The sequence below is a fragment of the Olea europaea genome, chromosome 10 (genome assembly GCF_002742605.1).
Source record: "Olea europaea var. sylvestris chromosome 10, O_europaea_v1, whole genome shotgun sequence".
Lineage (NCBI taxonomy): Eukaryota > Viridiplantae > Streptophyta > Magnoliopsida > Lamiales > Oleaceae > Olea > Olea europaea.
In genome coordinates, this window is record NC_036246.1 from 520,172 (window position 1) to 537,528 (window position 17,357).

General features: G+C 35.7%; 2 protein-coding genes across 2 annotated transcripts in view; both read left to right on the forward strand.

Annotated features, from left to right (window-relative positions):
* Positions 1-1,080, forward strand: part of LOC111402573 — a 6,149-nt gene extending 5,069 nt beyond the window's left edge. The window contains exons 6-8 of the mRNA XM_023030954.1: positions 241-334; positions 641-694; positions 961-1,080. Of these exons, the coding sequence (XP_022886722.1) occupies positions 241-334; positions 641-694; positions 961-1,080 (268 nt within the window). The remainder of the gene's footprint in view (positions 1-240; positions 335-640; positions 695-960) is intronic.
* A 7,353-nt stretch (positions 1,081-8,433) lies between these two features.
* On the forward strand, positions 8,434-15,041 carry LOC111400782 (uncharacterized protein At2g33490-like). Its single transcript, XM_023028181.1, has 9 exons — positions 8,434-8,771; positions 9,298-9,370; positions 10,749-10,823; positions 11,268-11,329; positions 11,422-11,490; positions 12,234-12,262; positions 12,338-12,545; positions 12,647-12,877; positions 13,928-15,041. Exons 1-9 carry the CDS (start codon positions 8,658-8,660, stop codon positions 14,879-14,881), a joined length of 1,815 nt encoding a protein of 604 aa, XP_022883949.1. The 5' UTR covers positions 8,434-8,657; the 3' UTR covers positions 14,882-15,041.
* Positions 15,042-17,357: the final 2,316 nt, after the last annotated feature.

Consider the following 17,357-nt stretch of genomic DNA (forward strand, 5'->3'; position numbering starts at 1 on the left):
TCACAAATGGAGTGTGGGAACCCCATGAAGTCAGGTAGTACCAACCCCGGGTCTTATCCCCCCCAGCAGTAACCTTGGGTATGCAGAGAGTCTGGAAAACGGAAAGGGGCAGCTCCACTCCTAACGACGCCTCTTTCCACAACATCCAGGAGCCCACCATTTGGCTCCAGGAGTTCGGATTGAGCTGCGTCGGGGCTAGCCCGTAAGACCTAAGCACCAACCTAAGGAATGGGTGAATAGGCAGCCTATGTCCGGCCCTAAGGATCGCCTCACTAATGGCCACGCAGCCCGGCCTTGGGTAACAAGCTCTCTCTTCCGGCCCTGGGAGAATCAGGTCCACACTGTCCGGGATCCTATATTCTGTCCTAAGTCTACCAAGGTCGGCCTCCCTCAACTTTGATGGGTAGTCCGACGCCCCCCAGTGCACAGAAGTATCCGGAGGGCTATCTGGTCGCTTCCACATGTTTTCCCCCCCATTATGGCCCCGGCTATTTCTGAGGAGGTCGCCACAATGGGCTCGTCCACCCTCACTATTTCTAAACTCCTACCCAAACCAGAACTCCCTTCCGAGGCCATTCGTTAAGAAATTTTTAGAGTCTAAATGGGTACTGAAACTTACGAGTTTGGAAGTGTTTCCTAGCCGGAAATTGTGCGAGATCGCCGGAAATATCGCTCTCTCTCGCCGGAGTTGCTTGTAGAACGCCGAAAATCGTCGCAAATTTGGGAGAAATTTTTGTTTCTTTCGTATGGCAAAGGTAGAAACTCTGATAAGCCCCCAAAGTTCACCTTTTATAGGAAAGACATCCAATCTCCACCGTTCAATTCAAATACGATCAATCTAAACCGTTCGTTGTATTCTCGATCCCAGCCGTTGAAATGAAACGCCAGATTTGATCTACGCCCAAGATGTCGCTGTGGCTTTCACGCTAAATTGAAACGCGTCGCCTCGGTTACCAACAGCCGTCAATAATAATTACTGGCCGCAGCAGCCTTCTAGGGGAATGGGCGTGGTACCCAACTGTCACCTTGGAAACACGCAACAGTTGTCAAATCATTGGACTTCCGGGTCGCCTCAGATGATCTCCTCCCCCGACTTTACAAAGCTTAGCCGCAACCGATGCGAACGCCCCAGTGGCCAATCGCCGCGGACGCTGCGTTCCCTCCTATGCTTTACGAAGTTCGAGCCATCTCCCCACGCGTCGACCCCCTTTTTTCGCCAACGCTTCGACGAGAAACGAGTCCCCCAACTTTACAAAGTTTGGACGCACCCGATGCGAACCCCCGTTTGCTTATCGCCTCGGTTCTCCCTTCCAACGCTTCAGTGAAGACGGGTCCCTATAATTTTTATGACGCTTTAGCGTACCCGACGCGAGCGTACCATTGGCTCATCGCCTCGGCTCTGCGTTCTTCCCATGCTCTACAAAGTTGCAGCTACCCCCATGCCGCAATCCGGTCAGGAAAACAAATCCACGTATAATATAAATATTCATTCTCGGATTTGGGGGACTACTGTTACGCCTCATTTTTATGAGCCTCGGTACCGAGGTATCGAAGTGTCATCTCGCCACTCCGAAGCCGGTGAAATCAAATAGACCACCCCGACCTCCCGAAGCTTCTCCAAAGTGGTACACCGATTCCTGTCACTGATCTGCCGAAGTGTCCCGTCTCCGAGGTCGGGTTCAAGTGGACCCTCGTTAGAAGATTCGCTGCCAATTTAAGATTTGCTCTGCATATAAGGTTTAAATTGATTTGACGTCCCCCATAAAGCTATTTGATGTGACTTATCAACTTTATGTCAATTCAACTCGGGGGAAACAAACTGTCCGCCCACTCTACAAGCGCGGCTGATTGACGCCTATGAGCAGACGCTTCATACCGTCAGATGTATACACGTGTTCCACATCCCACGGTTCATACCACCTATAAATACCCAAAGATTGGCCAGAGGCAAAGGTAATGAAACTCTCAATAGATAGCACTCCATAACAAGTTTATATATCCTCCTCCCCCTTTATTGACTGATTGATTTGTGTGGTCCCTGGACACTGTTCCGACTACCCAAACCTGACTTGACCGTTGGAGTGTATGCGGCCGCCACCCCCGTCGGTTCCGGCCGTGTGCGCCTGACAGTTTGTTCATTTCGTAGGGAGGAATACGTGGAGTAGCTACAAGTTGGCCACGTGGAAGAGCCATTTTTAGAGGTCAACAGTATTTATGATATTGAGCAAGTTTTATTTTTTTTAAATGGAAAAATATGTATAAAATTCAAATAATGTCACATAATTTATCGCCATCGATATAACAATATGTGCATAAATATGCTTTTAGTCTATACAGATGAGTAAAGAAATAATATTTCAAAACTTTGAACTTGTTTACTGTAGCAATTTAATTCTCGATGGCCAGACTTCTTGTCGGTTGAACAATGGAATACTGTTGATAATTGCTGTCGTGTTTAGACACGATTCCACAAATTTATTTCTGCTGCTTTCAAGGGTTTTAAAAAACAGACAAATATCGTAACTAACATTTACATACTTTTATAGACTCAAAGGTCCGTCACTCGTGACTATTGGACATGCTTTAAAGTCAGTAAAGCGGTGCACAATCAAGACATAAGGTTGAAGTAACGGGCCAAAATGTCGATTTGCAATCCTTCGAAACTAAGAGACATCCTCCAACATTGATGCATAAAAGGCAAAACAAATTCACCATTTTCTTTTTAAGGACAACCTTCAATAAGTGTCCCTTTTAGAGGACACCACTTGCCTGAATTAGAAGAGCTTATGAAGAAGGAGGCGAGTTTCCTTTTTCAAGCAGTGACCGCTGATATTTCATAGAAAAGTAGAAGAATTGTTTGAGGTGAATTTATTTTGAAAATGCATATGACTTTGCAGAAGCAAAAAACCAAAAATAATAAGTTGTATAAGAACAATGCCCAGTGTGATCAAAATACATAGCTTGACACTTGTTATACCCTTAGCAATACGAAGACACTCTCACATGATGACATGGCATCAACAATGCTTGATAAAAAAAAGATTCGAATAATTTATCTATAGTCAAAATTGGCATATAGAGTTGAGTTGAATGTCTTGAAGTAACGAAGCTTGTCCTCAATTACTTACGCAATAGGATTATGCTTAAAAAGCACGAGTTTACATTGAAGTGAAATCTAAACAAATTTCAACTATAAAATAATTTGTCTACATTTGGTTCATGTTTACGAACATTTTGTCCACACATTTCAATGAACGTATTGTTGGGGTTGTGACCCAAATTAGAGTGGATTTTTTTTTTTTTTTTGGAAATACGTTGTTTCCTTCATTTCCTGTGAGAAAATTTGTTTCCTTATATTTCACGTAATTTTTATGAAAATATATTATTTCCTTATTCCATATTATTTTCATCTTTATGCTATATCATGTACCTATATATAATGATCTTCTCTTTCAATTTTGTTCAAGCAAGAATTGTCGAGTTCTTTTATTTCTCTTCATATTGTTGATTAATAAAATATCGTGCTTCTGCGATTAACTTTCTTTGTTAATTTCTTTACTTTTAAATCTTGTTTCTTGTTGCGATCTTTATTACTTCATATTGCGTCATTAATCTCATTCACTACAATCCTTCCGGGTCTCATTCACTACAATCCTTCCGGGTCCAACAAGTGGTATCAAAGGTTGGTTCTTGTTGTAGATTAGTTGAGGTTTTTCAGAGATGATTGATTTGAAGTACGATATTCCGCAATTGGATCGCAATACAAGGTTTTTTTTGTGGCAAGTAAAGATGAGAGCTATTGTAGCGTAGTTGGATTTGGATGATGTGTTGCTGGGTTTTGAGAAGATGCTAGCTAATTGGACAATGGAAGATAAACAACGGAGGGATCGAAAGACTTTGTCATTGATTTATCTTCATCTATTCAACAATATTCTGTAGGATGTCTTGAAGGAGAAAACATCGGCTGCTTTGTGGTTGAAATTGGAGCAGTTATGTATGACCAAGAGTCTTACCAGTAAACTGGATCTAAAGCAGAAACCGTATTCCCATCGCATGGTGGAAAGAGGGTCGTTGGAAGACCATATTGTTGTGTTCAAGGAAATTGTCGCAGATTTGGAGACGTTGGAGGTACGATGAAAATGATCTTGTCTTGATCCTATTATGTTCACTGCCTAGCTCTTATGCGTCGTTTCGGAATACCATTTTGTATAGTCGGGATACTTTTACTATAGGTTGGAGCTACATCGAGGGATGAGAAAGCTTTGGTATCTCATGGTGATCGATGGAGAGGTAAATCGAGGATGAACTTTAGCAATTTTTACTGATTCTACTACAGGAGAAAAGGACACGTAAAGAAGGATTGTAATAAGTTGAAGGCTAAAGGTGATTTAGCTGCAAACTATGGGAGGCAATTCTTTAATTCGGATGTGACTAATGTTACCGAGAATTTTTCAGATGGCGGAGATGTGATGTTGACTGTGGTACCTGATGTGGAATCGAAACCTGACGAGGAGTGGATTTTCGATTCGGCATATTCGCATCATATGTGTTCCAATCAAAATTTCTTTCAGACATATGAGGCTGTCAAGTAAGGTGGAGTTGTGATGGGAAACAACCAATCTTGCCATATTGCTGGAATTCGTCGAGTCAGACTAAGGTTTCAGGATGGGACGATTTGAACAATTGATCAGGTTCGACATATTCCAGATCTAAAAAGAAATCTTATCTCACTGAGTATTCAGGATGCAAAATGGCATAAATTCTCTAGTGGAGGTGGAGGTGGAGTTTTGAAGGTCCGAAAGGGTGTCCTGGTTGTACACGAGGGACGGAGAAGGTCTCAATTGTATATCATACAGGGAAGCGTAGAATCAATTAAGAGACATCAGGACAAGTTCAGTATCATGGTGGATGTTCATTTTGGTATAGTACCTCTTGTGACAGGCTCTGGGTTGGTTCAGAACATTACTTATGGGAGCATTAGTGATTCCGTTTTGCTACAAATTTCAACGGATACACTGTATTCATTTGCTAAGATTGGACTCATGGAGCGTATGTACCGTGATGTCAATAATGTTTGGAATGCTTTTGGGGACGTTGAAGGCGACAGTTCTAGCAATAAACCTTCTGCTCCAGCATGTGATATGGTTTCTGCTACAGGTTGTGTTTCGACCCTATTTGGTCAACAGTAATTCCTAGGTGAAATTCAGGAAACCCAGGATTTGGGTTCAGGTGTCATTTGTGGACGCTTTGCAGAGGACAAAGGTTTAGTTTGGAAAGTTTTGGTTATTATGTTAAGGAGATTGGCTGTTTCGATATAGATGAATTTGAAACCTTGGAGTTTCGTTCGTTGCACCAGGATTTGGGTTAAGGTGGAGATTGTTGGGTTCGTGACCCAAATTAGGGTGGATTGTTTTTTGAAAATAAATTGTTTCCTTATTTTTATGTGAGAAAATTTATTTCTTTATATTTTACGTGATTTTTATGGAAATATATTATTTCTTTATTCCATATTATTTCCATCTTTATATTATGCCATGTACCTATAAATAATGATCTTCTTTTTCAATTTTGTTCATACAAGAATTGTCGATTAATAAGATATTGTATATCTGCGATTAACTTTCTTTGTTAATATTTTTACTTTTAAATCTTGTTTCTCGTTGTAATTTTCATTACTTCATATCACGTCATTAATTTCATTCACTACAATACTTCGGGTCCAACACGTATTACTTAATTATTCATCACTCATTTTTGTATATTTGAAATTTGAAACTGTTTATATACATTTCACATGTCAATGTCCACTATTGAGCTAACGCAAAAGCGCAACGTTCAACAAAATATGATGGGAACAAGTTTTCTTTAAGTACAACTTTGCACAAGATGTTTTCGTCGTGTGTATTGCTACATGAAAAGGTAGATTGTAATTTTTCCGTTGACCATTTGTTATATTGTCCAAATTTCTAAGGATGCATGCTACAAATTTTGGTAGACATGAGAAAGGGGCAACATTTATGTGATCCACCGGCATTACTGGTCAAAGTTCAACTGGGAAACGCAATTTTTGCATAGCACTCATCTCAATTTCACCATTAACCTACAAATTTGATATCTTGCCCTTTATCCGCAAACTTTGACTTTTGACTTATCCTTAGTTTAATTTTTATTCTTTAATACGTATTTGATGTAGATTTTTTAAAACTGAATTTATTTTATTTTATTTTTGAAAAAAAATATGTTGTTATGATTGAAAATATACTCATAAAAAAAAAAAATCTTAAACAATCTGTACCAAATGGAGGCTAAATGGTTATATAATGCAGTGTTGTAGTCAAATTACGCTGGAATTTGTTTATCCAACTTTTTGTATTAGTTGTTTTCTAAATACTCACCAATCTCCATTCACAATAAACACACTAATCTATTGAAACAGAAAATTATTTATATGTAAATAAGTGTTTGTTTGAGTTTTATTTTTGAGAAAAATGAGTTTTGTAGTTATAATCTTTTGGAGGATATGTGATTAAAATGTATGAAACAATTTTGAGTTTGTGTAAAATAATTTTATTGAAAAAACGTGTAATTGAAAATGATTTTTTTAAAAATGAATTTTAGATAATGGAGCTCAAACAGGAGATATAGGATCTTTTTTTTTTTTTTTTTTTTTCCCTACCGTGAATTTAGCAAAACACTGTAATTCTAATTTAACTATCTAGAATTATAAATCACAACACTCATATCTAAATGCATTTCAATAAGTGTTTTAACAGATCTAGATTATTAGATTGATTTAAACTCTTGTTTGGTAGGGATTAAAATCAAATTTTTAGTAGATTTTGATAAAAGTTGATGAAATATATAGTTTAAAAATTTTGTTAATTCTATGAATATATTGCCAAATTAATTGCTTTCTTTCACTCCTACCAAACGGGAGCTAAGTTAATAGTTTAAATTACTTGTTGGAACACTTTCCAATAAAAATATGGATAAAATATTAACAACACAATTTTTATTTTTTGCACTATATTTTAATTGTACTTAAGGTTCTTAATATTTGTTTATTGTATCACTTATGTTTCTAATGATTTTTCATGTCATTTTGATCCTCAAACTCTTCATTAGTTTAACACAATTTGTATTTGACAAACAATAACAGTAATTCTCTCCTTATCTTTTTTGTATCCTTCGAGCTGCTTGGTAGCAAGTGAATGATCAGTTGTCAATCAGTAAAATAATCCAATTTCATCCATATTGTAAATATCCTTCAACCGAAATTGGTCTAGTTTTGATCGTATTTCAGGTAAAGCATTTTCAATATTCTCCATGATAACTGAACCACTTTCACCAAAACGTCGATAAGATTTGATTCCATATCTTGTCTTGAAACGTTCTAATCATCCACTAGAAAAACTGAATTCTGGATTAGTTTCACCATACATTTTTTGCTAAAGCTCTTTTGCTTTTCCTTGGATAATTTCTCCAGACATATTCACTTTATCATGCCATTGAAGAAATCACTCATACAAAACTTTCTCTAAATCAGGGTATTTTGCCGATTTGTGGTTTTAACATCGCTATTTTTCATCTCATTTGACAAATATTTCGACGCCCTTTTGAGAGTGTTCGTTATTATTGATTGACTAATAGTCAAATCAAACTTTTGTTGCACCCATGCTTGCATATCTTTTTGGCTAATAGTTGGATTCTCTTTTTCATGCTCACATATTGCACTCCTTATTTTATCGGTTAAATTTGATTTTTTTACTCCTTTCAAATGATGAGAAGACATTGAAGGGGAAACAAAATATTGTATGTGCTTGGAATATGTTTTCCAAACATCTAGCTTTTATAGGTAATGACTAAACCTTTTCATTTGCTATGTACGTGAACTTAGTTTTTAGAGACATTAAGTTTCACTAAAACTTTTGAGCTTCCCTAGATTCAAATAATACTTTGATTAGTGTTTTTTTATTTTTCTTCCCACATACAATGTACATATTTTATATTGAAAAACTCTCTCTAAAATAATAAATATTTATTTATCGATAAATGAATAATTTATTCATTTATCGATAAATAAATAATCTAGCTAAATGAATATTTTTTTCCGATCCCGAGGTTATTACTTTATCGAGATTTAACTGTAGTGATAACCATCCTAAAAATATTTAAAAGTTAACCCCAACAGTGCTACAACAATCCCCGGTTATCCGGGGTTGTTCAAGGGGCTTTATTCTAGTTGGGATTGCAATCAAAAAGGAAAATTCCCGCCACGTTCAAGAGAGGAGCAAATCCAGAAAATGACTACAATAGACGCCGGATCCCACGACTTTAGTTCACACTGGACAAAATTGGAGGAAAGCCGAACGTAGATTACCCACGCTTAAGCAACCAAGTGCGAAATTACCAAAAAGGACATTACAGGTAGGGGTTAGTGAGGAGTTGCCTTTTAACTTGGGCGCTTAACATTAGAATTTTCTTCTCATCCAATCTCCTCTTTGAACGCCTTTTTTCATTTTTTTTCCAGTATTGCTCGTTCGATCCTTTTATTGTAGATAATTTGAACTTTCTTTCTTTTTCTTCTTAATTTTGTTCCTGTATTAATAAATTCTAAAGCAGTTCTCCAATTGACACGAAAAATCCAGTGCTCGGAAATGAAGTCGCCGCTGGAGAAGCTGAGAAAATTCGCACCTCACAAGATCGATGCCAAGGAAAACTGGGATCACCATATTTCGGCTCATTTACACGGGCTTGCCCAAGCTGTAAAGGTGGATATTATTCTTATTCTTTTGCTTCGAACAAATATGGTTTTTACTCGTGCTTTAATTTTTACGCCTTCTCTCTTAATCGAGTGTAGTTGAAACAAGTTTTTATTGTCAATTTCCTTATCCGTGTGATGCGTTAATTTCGGAGGCAATGTTGATGCCTCAGTCAAGTGAATTGGGTAGCTCTTATCAAATTTCAACATACCATAATGTTCAAGCATTTTTGGGACCAAATAAAAAATTGAAAATAAATAATTGACATATTCATTCAATTAAATGGTTTTTTTTTTCTTTTTTATATAATTCCTAGATTCCGGAGGTGCAAGTTTTTCCCTTTTAGTTGCTTGTGCATTAGCCAACTGATTAGCTTGTGAAAGTTCTAGTTATGTGCGAAAGGAGTAATAGTAGGTTTCAATTTTCAATGTCAATATGGTGTTTATAACTTGTAATATTTTTGAAACAATTTGACGTAGGTTCTCTTGCTTCTTGCAATCTTATTGTCTTTCTGCTTGATGCATTATGTTTGCAGGATATGAAAGACATGAGAACTTGCTATGATCGTTTGCTCTCTGCAGCAGCTGCTACAACAAATAGTGCTTACGGTACTTGCTTAATGTGATTTAATTGTCGAAATTGTATTTCAAAGTTAAATTTTCATTTGAATAAAAAAATTTAACAGCAGGTAGATATAAATGCATGACCTAAACTGCCTAGTTGTCTGAACTTGTCCAGGCGTTACTCTCTCAAATACAATTCATATTCCTGAAAGTTTAAATACTGGGGAACATCTCGTTTGCAGTTGCTAATATATAATTCAAATGTCAATTTCACTAGATTCTCTCAAAGTTGATTTTGAAATCAAGCAAAATTTATAGAAAGCAAGGAGTAGGTGTCTGGTGATTATTGCTGAAGCTAAGATTACACCTGTATAGAATATGGTCTTCAAAATTTATAATGGTCTAGAACATAGAGTCTTCAAATAATCTGATGGATTATCAGAGAGTTCAACTTCTCTGCTGTTTTACTGGTGATATAAGATCTTGTACTTTTTGAAAAGGGTGTAAGATACAAAGTATGTTGTTGACGTTCCAGACACTAGGCACCAGGGGGAGTTGGTGGTTGGGGATGTCTAAAAACTTTGTCTCCTGTATAATTTAACAAACAAATATAAAGGTCATTTTCTAAAGCGCTCCTCTTCTCTTTTTGAAATGATTCATTTTTAAAATGAGCACTATAAATTTGTTGGTTTATCACTTTTTTTCCTTTAATATATGTTTTAAATAGGTCCTTTTATACCACTGCATATTTTATTAGAATGCCAACAGCAAAAGCACAAGTCAGCAAGATTTGTTTTTGGCAATTTTGCAAATTTTCTTATCTTCCAATTATACATCAAATTCCATCCACAATAATGATCTGAATTCCACCACCCTGGACTAAAATCTGTCTCTTCATTGTTTACTTTGGTAACTTTACTTTTTCTCATACCTACCAAAGTTACATCAAATTCCATCCAAATTAATTATCTGACATCCTCCACCGTGGACATAAATCTCAGTCTCTCTTTGTTGATCTCTGTGATTGGCACTTATTCTTCTATTTTCTTTCGCATCAAGGAGTAATAAATCTTTTTCTTGCTTCTGATTTCTCTCCTAGCCATTAACATGTCTACTGAACTTGTTTCTATCTATATGTTAGAGAAAGACGCAATGCGAATCACTATTCTTGGTTTATAATTTGAAAAGTTCCTCAATTCTCATCTCTTCAAGAAAAACTCGTACTTGAAAATCCAGAAGATGGTTAAGTGAATGGATAGAGCAATCTTTTGAAAGAAATTGAATTTTTACTTTAGTAAGCAAAACTGTGATTCAAACAATGACATTTATAAATTTAGATCACTATTAAGTGACCAATTGCCTCATGCTTTAATCTTTAACAATATTCAGTAATTTGTCATCAATTTGATTCTTCCCCTTTCAGAGTTTTCTGAGTCACTTTTGGAGATGGGGAATTGTCTGCTGGAGAAAACTGCTGTAAATAATGATGGAGAAAGTGGTAAGCCGATTGTTCTCAAAGTTACATTCAGAAGATTCACAATGTTTCTTATGCTGTTTCCAACCTTTATAGTTGCTGATTTCTTTTAAATTCTATCTTATTGTCAAAGCTACTATTAAATCTAGGTATAGAAACTTGATATCTTTGTAAAATCAGCAAATTTAGCTTTGATTGTTAGTCTTTTCACTTAAAAATATGTCACCTTGCTACCTTTAACATGGTTTCTTAGTCTGTTAGATGCTTGTAAGATCTTGTATTCACTTTATTCTTCAGCTTACTACCTCTTCTTCTGCTCCCCCATCATCAATTTTTTACCATGACTTGAAGCTCCTGTTGTTTGAGTATTTTTGCTTTTCATTTGCATCAAAACTGCTTGAAATATCCTTCTATTGCTGAAAGTTAGAAAGCAAAATCCAAATGCCCTTGACTTCTATCTTTTTGCAGGCAGAGCATTAGAAATGCTGGGAAGGGTTCAGCTTGAACTCCAGAAACTTGCTGATAACTATGTGCGTGTTTATTGCTGTCCCAAATGCCAATGTTTAAGATTTCCGAATGTAATTGAGAACACGGTCATAACTTGCTATTTTTTATATTTCAGCGGTCTCATATTATCAAGACAATTACAAACCCATCAGAGTCTCTACTAAGTGAGCTACGGCAAGTGGAGGTTTGTTCATCATATATTATTGTATTCAATATGGTCTTATATAGATATAATCTGAACCCTACCCTCATCTCTCTATCTTATTAACATGCTGAGAGGATTCTGCCCACGTTAACAGCTTTCTGTAACTCTTTGATACACTGGCACAATTTTAAAGGTAAAGAATAATGTCTTCTTAAATAGAAAAGCTTGTGGTAATTTGATTATTGGCATAGTACGAGAATATACGAGTGGGGCTCATTATAACTAAACTGATATGGTACACAAGGAGCTTATGAAACTGTTAAAAGATATTAGAAAGTGTGGTGTATGACATGTAATACTCGCTGAAAGTAGTCGAGAAAAGTGGGACATTGGTGTTGAGCATAAGATAGTAAATCTCGTCATATCTTTAGTTATTTTCTGATGAACTACGTTACCCTCAAGACAAATTTTGGGCTGTCAGTTCATGCTGTAACTTCTCTCTATTTTTCCCACTCTCTCCTACACCTACCCTCTGAGTAAGAAGAAAGAAGAAATGCTCCCATGAACATGCAAATTGGTATCTCTGAGGTTGCTTTGAACACCTCCATGAGCTTGTATCTGCCAAATCACTTTAAATCATTTCGTTATTGCAATGATGTAGTATGTGCTGCACATTCCAATTCATGGAATTCATCCTGTTTGCTGATGCATTTTTTTATATATTTTTATATATTTTTTTGTGGGGCATACTTAAAATGATATTCTCCTTTTCACTGGTGCAGGAGATGAAATTACAGTGCGATGAGAAAAGGTATACATATTTCCATATTTATACACGGGGTATTTTTCCATGTATTGCATTGATTGATTAATTGCATGATATCAGAGAGATGTTTGAATACATGGTGGGACAATGTAAAGAAAAGGGAAGGTCAAAACATGGAAATGGAGAGGCTTTTACCTCTATGCAATTGCAGACAGTTCGTGAAGAATATGATGAGGCTGCAAGGCTTTGCATTTTTCGTGTAGAATCCTTGAAACAAGGACAATGCCAGAGTTTATTAACACAGGCAGCACGTCACCATGCAGCACAGGTGTTCTTGTATTGTTATGATTTCAAGTTTAATATTTTCCACTTCTGTAGATGCCAGATGTGCATCTAACTTTATTTCATTTATTTATTTGGAATAAGCAGTTAAATTTTTTCCGGAAAGGACTTCAATCTCTCGTAGCAGTTGAACAACATATTAAAAATGTTGCAGATAGGCAACATATTGATTATGAACTACGTGGGATGGATGATGGTGAAGATGGTGAAGAAGAAAGGAACAGATATGAGGCTAATGATGTTGAAGAATTAAGTTTCGATTATGGGCAAAATAAGCAGGAGCTTGACCATGCATCAATTTCAAGGAACTCAATGGAGGTGAGATTGCTTGCTAATCATAAAACTTCAAACTGTCGCATAGCTTTTCTAGTTCATTTATTATAGCTTTGAAACAATGAAACTTATTATTTCACTTGAATTAGTAATTATTAGTTCTAGGGTCAGCTTAAGTTCTATGTTAATAATTATTCTTTTTAACTACAAGATTAGTTGATTGTTTTTTGGGTGCAATATAACTTTTGAAAACTATGGTGATCTTGATTATTGTTTCCCCCATTAGGGATATTGCAAGGAACACTCTAACTCAACAATGATAAATTGTAAAAGAACTTAGCAAGACATAATTTTGCTCACATTTCTCTTAACCTAGGATTCAGGAAAATTCTTTCCTCTTTTGTTGTAGCCATGCCTTGGCAAGTATGTACTGCGTAGTTGCATGCATATATATATACACACACACACACATAACCAAGGGACACCTAGAAAATGGTAGATAAGCGTTGACACCTGGAAATTTCTGTAATGCTATCGACATATGTTTATTGATCGAATAATTGTGAGTAAAATGATCTACAGGTATATAAAGAAACAACGCCAAAATGAAATTCTGTGAACAATTTTGGGGAAAATTCTCGTCTCAAATGGAACAAGGCCAAGAAGGCAAGCCGTCAAGTGAATATAAAGGAAACCCCAACTAAAATTTTCACAGTATATCCATCACACTTGTATCATGAAATAAACCAAAATGAAAGTCGTATTCTTTACGATCACCTGCCGATGTTCGTCTAGGGTATTGGTTCAGCTTCCATAATGAAGCAATTATGACCAAAATGTTTAAATTTTTTATCCATGTTAAAATGCATATTTTCGTTGAAGAATCGATTCATGTGATGAAGTTCTGCAATTTTATTTGAATTTTGTCTTTGTTTTCTGGATTTCAATCACCCTTTGGATGGGGTGAATTAGGCCATGTAAAGAGTATGTCATGCTCATTTCCTTTTCAATTGTCAACGATTGATGTTCTTTTTAACTGGGAATATAAATGGTCATCTTCTGGCAATTAGAACTTATGTAATATGGTTTGTGCAGATAAATATTGGTAAACACCAAGGGGAGCAAATTTCCAGTCAGCAACCTCGAGGAGGCAGTCATTCTGCTCCAATATTTGCAGAGAAATTTGATCCTGCTGAAAGAATCAGAGAAATGCAGATAACAGTGCCGAAACTTAACACACATGTGCTACCCACTCCGGTTGATGCAATGAGTTCAATAACAAGCAGTTTTTCCCTCCTGTCAGGCAATGCAAGCTCTATTGGGAGCACCAAAAGTACATGGCATTCAACCCCACTTGATGCAGAGAAGCACAGAAAATTCGCTGACGATAATTTTTATGCATATAATTTCTCAAAATCCAATATAGCAGTCAAAGAGAAAACCAACAACAGGCACTCTCTCCCATTGCCCCGTCCTTTGACTGAGGGTGGTGCAGCCCCAAAATCTGACATACAAAGTGGATCTAATACTCGGGAAATGGAAAGACACGCTTTCTCCAGTTCATTAGCAAGTAAACCATCATCAAACAAGTCCATATTATCTACAAGTGGACCCACTGGCTCTTCTGAACTACCTCAATCAGTTTCTGGGTTACTTTCTCGTGTGCCTGTTTCTCAGTCGTCGTCTGTAAATGTATTCCATGGTGCTCCCCATGTATCTTCTCCTAGAATAAGTGAGCTTCATGAGCTCCCTAGGCCCCCTGATTCTTTCGGCTCCAAGCCTATGTTTTCTTCTGGTGCTCTTGGGCACTCTGCTCCCCTGATCAACAGAAATCGAGAGGCATCTCCTACAAATAGGAATCCTTTGCCGTCACCAAAAGAAGGATCTTCACTTCCGCTTCCTCCACTAACTGTTCCTCGAAGTTTATCCATTCCCTCTAGTCGTCAGAGAGCATTTGCTTTACATGCGGGAAAGCTATTGGAATCTTCCCAAATTGAGATCAAGACTGAAAAAGTGGCTTCTCCTCCATTAACCCCTATTTCCCTATGAAGCACGAAGTCATGAATTCTGGATGGATAATATCTACTTAGCGTACTTATAGACGTTACTCCTAGATTGTAAATTCCTTTAACTATGATTGTTTGAAGATTCTATGACCCAATACGTGTTGGCATGATTAATGCTATTCAGCCCACTAAGTATCGTTCTAGATGATAACAGTTGATAAAAAATGGGTGATTTGTGTGCAAATAAATTATCAATTAGTAAATATTAATAACATAATTTTATAATTGTATAAATATAATATTATGATATCAATATAAATATTATAATTCAACAATAAGAAGAGGTTTAGAATGCAAGCTTTAAGGAGTTACATCAATTACGTTGTTTTAAAGTCGTGTCATCTTTCCTCGTGTTGGTACTTTTGACGCTATACGTCTCCAAGATAAAATCCAAGCGGCTTACAGCCAGTTCTCTTTTTATGGACACGACTATAGAGAGATAAGTGAAAGACCTTTTTTTGAGCTGCCAAAACTACAGAAATATAGCATGAAATATAAAGAGTATGTTGTTTTCTAACTATATCTCAAATTGTGGTTTTCATAAAGTTTTTCTCAATGAAAAGCACTCGCTTTTATAGGAATAGACTTAACCCTACAATCATACTATTAAGCTCTTGTTTGATGTCCATTACCTGAAAATGAAAATAGGGGAATCGTATTTTTTTTAAAAATGAGTGGTTGAAAAAGAAGGAAAAATTTTCGATTTACGTGTAATACTATTTTATGGAAGATTGTGTGGTTGAAAATATGAGAGAGAAAAATAGAATGTAATGTAATTTAATTTAATGGGGATCAAACAGGGGCTAAAACACAAGTTACAATATGTATTATGATGCTTTAATTTTATTTTAAAATTGAAAAATTAAAGGTTTTAATTTTAAAGGTTAAAACTTTTATTCTTAAGTTATAATAATCCCCTATAAGTTTTAAACTTTCAAAATAAGTATATATAATATATAGTGGCAACGTTATATTGTGGAAGATGTGTAGGTATCTTTTGGATTTGAACCTCACTTAGTGATAACAATTTATATTTAAGGGAGTCATAATGACTAAGCCTTGAATTAGATCCCTTTGACCAAACTTCAATTATTCTACACACAATAACGATTTAGGCTCTAGTTCATAGTAGGTAGCGTTCTAATCTTGATTCTAGTAAGAGTCTCTAGATAATAGCTCAATCCCATAGTCACGGTCTTATGTCAATTCTTACATAGATAAGTTCTCCAATGGTGCGTGTGTCCTACACCTCGTGAGAATTATCGCATTGGCACTCATTCGGGGTTAAACTCTTTCTAGCATCACATTATTATTAGCACTTTCACCATTGAGATGAACACAAATAATATAGTGTTATTACGAGTTATGCAGTACGAGTTGTTTCTACCACATTGAATTTTCTTAATGGGGGTACTCATTCAGGGTTAAACCCTCCTAACATTACATTATTATTAGCACTGTCACCATATGGATGAGCACAAATAATATAGTATTATTATGAGTTATGCAGCACGGATTATTTCTACCATATTGAACTTTCTTCATGGAAAGTTACACTTAGTTTTATCTTTAAGAACTGAGAACATTCTATGTGCCAACAAAGACACCTGAAATCATCAAAGGAGTTGCAGGGATACAAGGTGCCCGGTTTGAAATTCTGAAGAATTATATTAAGTCCCACCTAAAGGCATAAATTATGCACACAATAATAACATTTCCCCACAATATGAAAATCCAAGAATAATGCAATTTTGCTAGTTAAAATGCAATAACCACACATTTCCAAATACTACCACATTTGGTCAATAAAGATATGGATTAATTTAAAAATAATATAGAATGTGAAATATCCTAAAAGAGATAGAAACACGGAAAATCATGATCAATCATATGGATTTATAACAATTAGGGAGACTAGCACCCATGAACAAATTCAATAGGATAAATTAGAGTACTTACACAACTCCATTTTCACATTATTATTATTATTATTATTATTCATTTATTTATTTATTTATTTTTAATTTAGAATTGCATGGTAATCAATTCTTTATTTAGGATCAAGTTCTAAAACTTGAATATTAAGATCACCAAATATTTCAAAATTCAAGTTCATGCCAATCATTGATTTGTGGACACAAATAATGCTCATTCTTGTAGTGATATACACTATATATCAATATTTTGACAGAAATTACCAAAGAAATTCACAAATCCACCATAGCTATTTTTGTAATCAGTATTTCTATTATGGTAAAACAAAATCAATCATTAATTTACTTCTCTAGATCATTTAATGAGAGCAATGAACAAAGGATCATTTTCACTGTTACACTAATCAGAAAGTTAAATTGTTTGGGCCAACAAGTCCATATTTTAGAGTTTTGAATAAAATTCATGTTTCAAAATTGATAATATATATATATATATATATATATATATATATATATATATATATA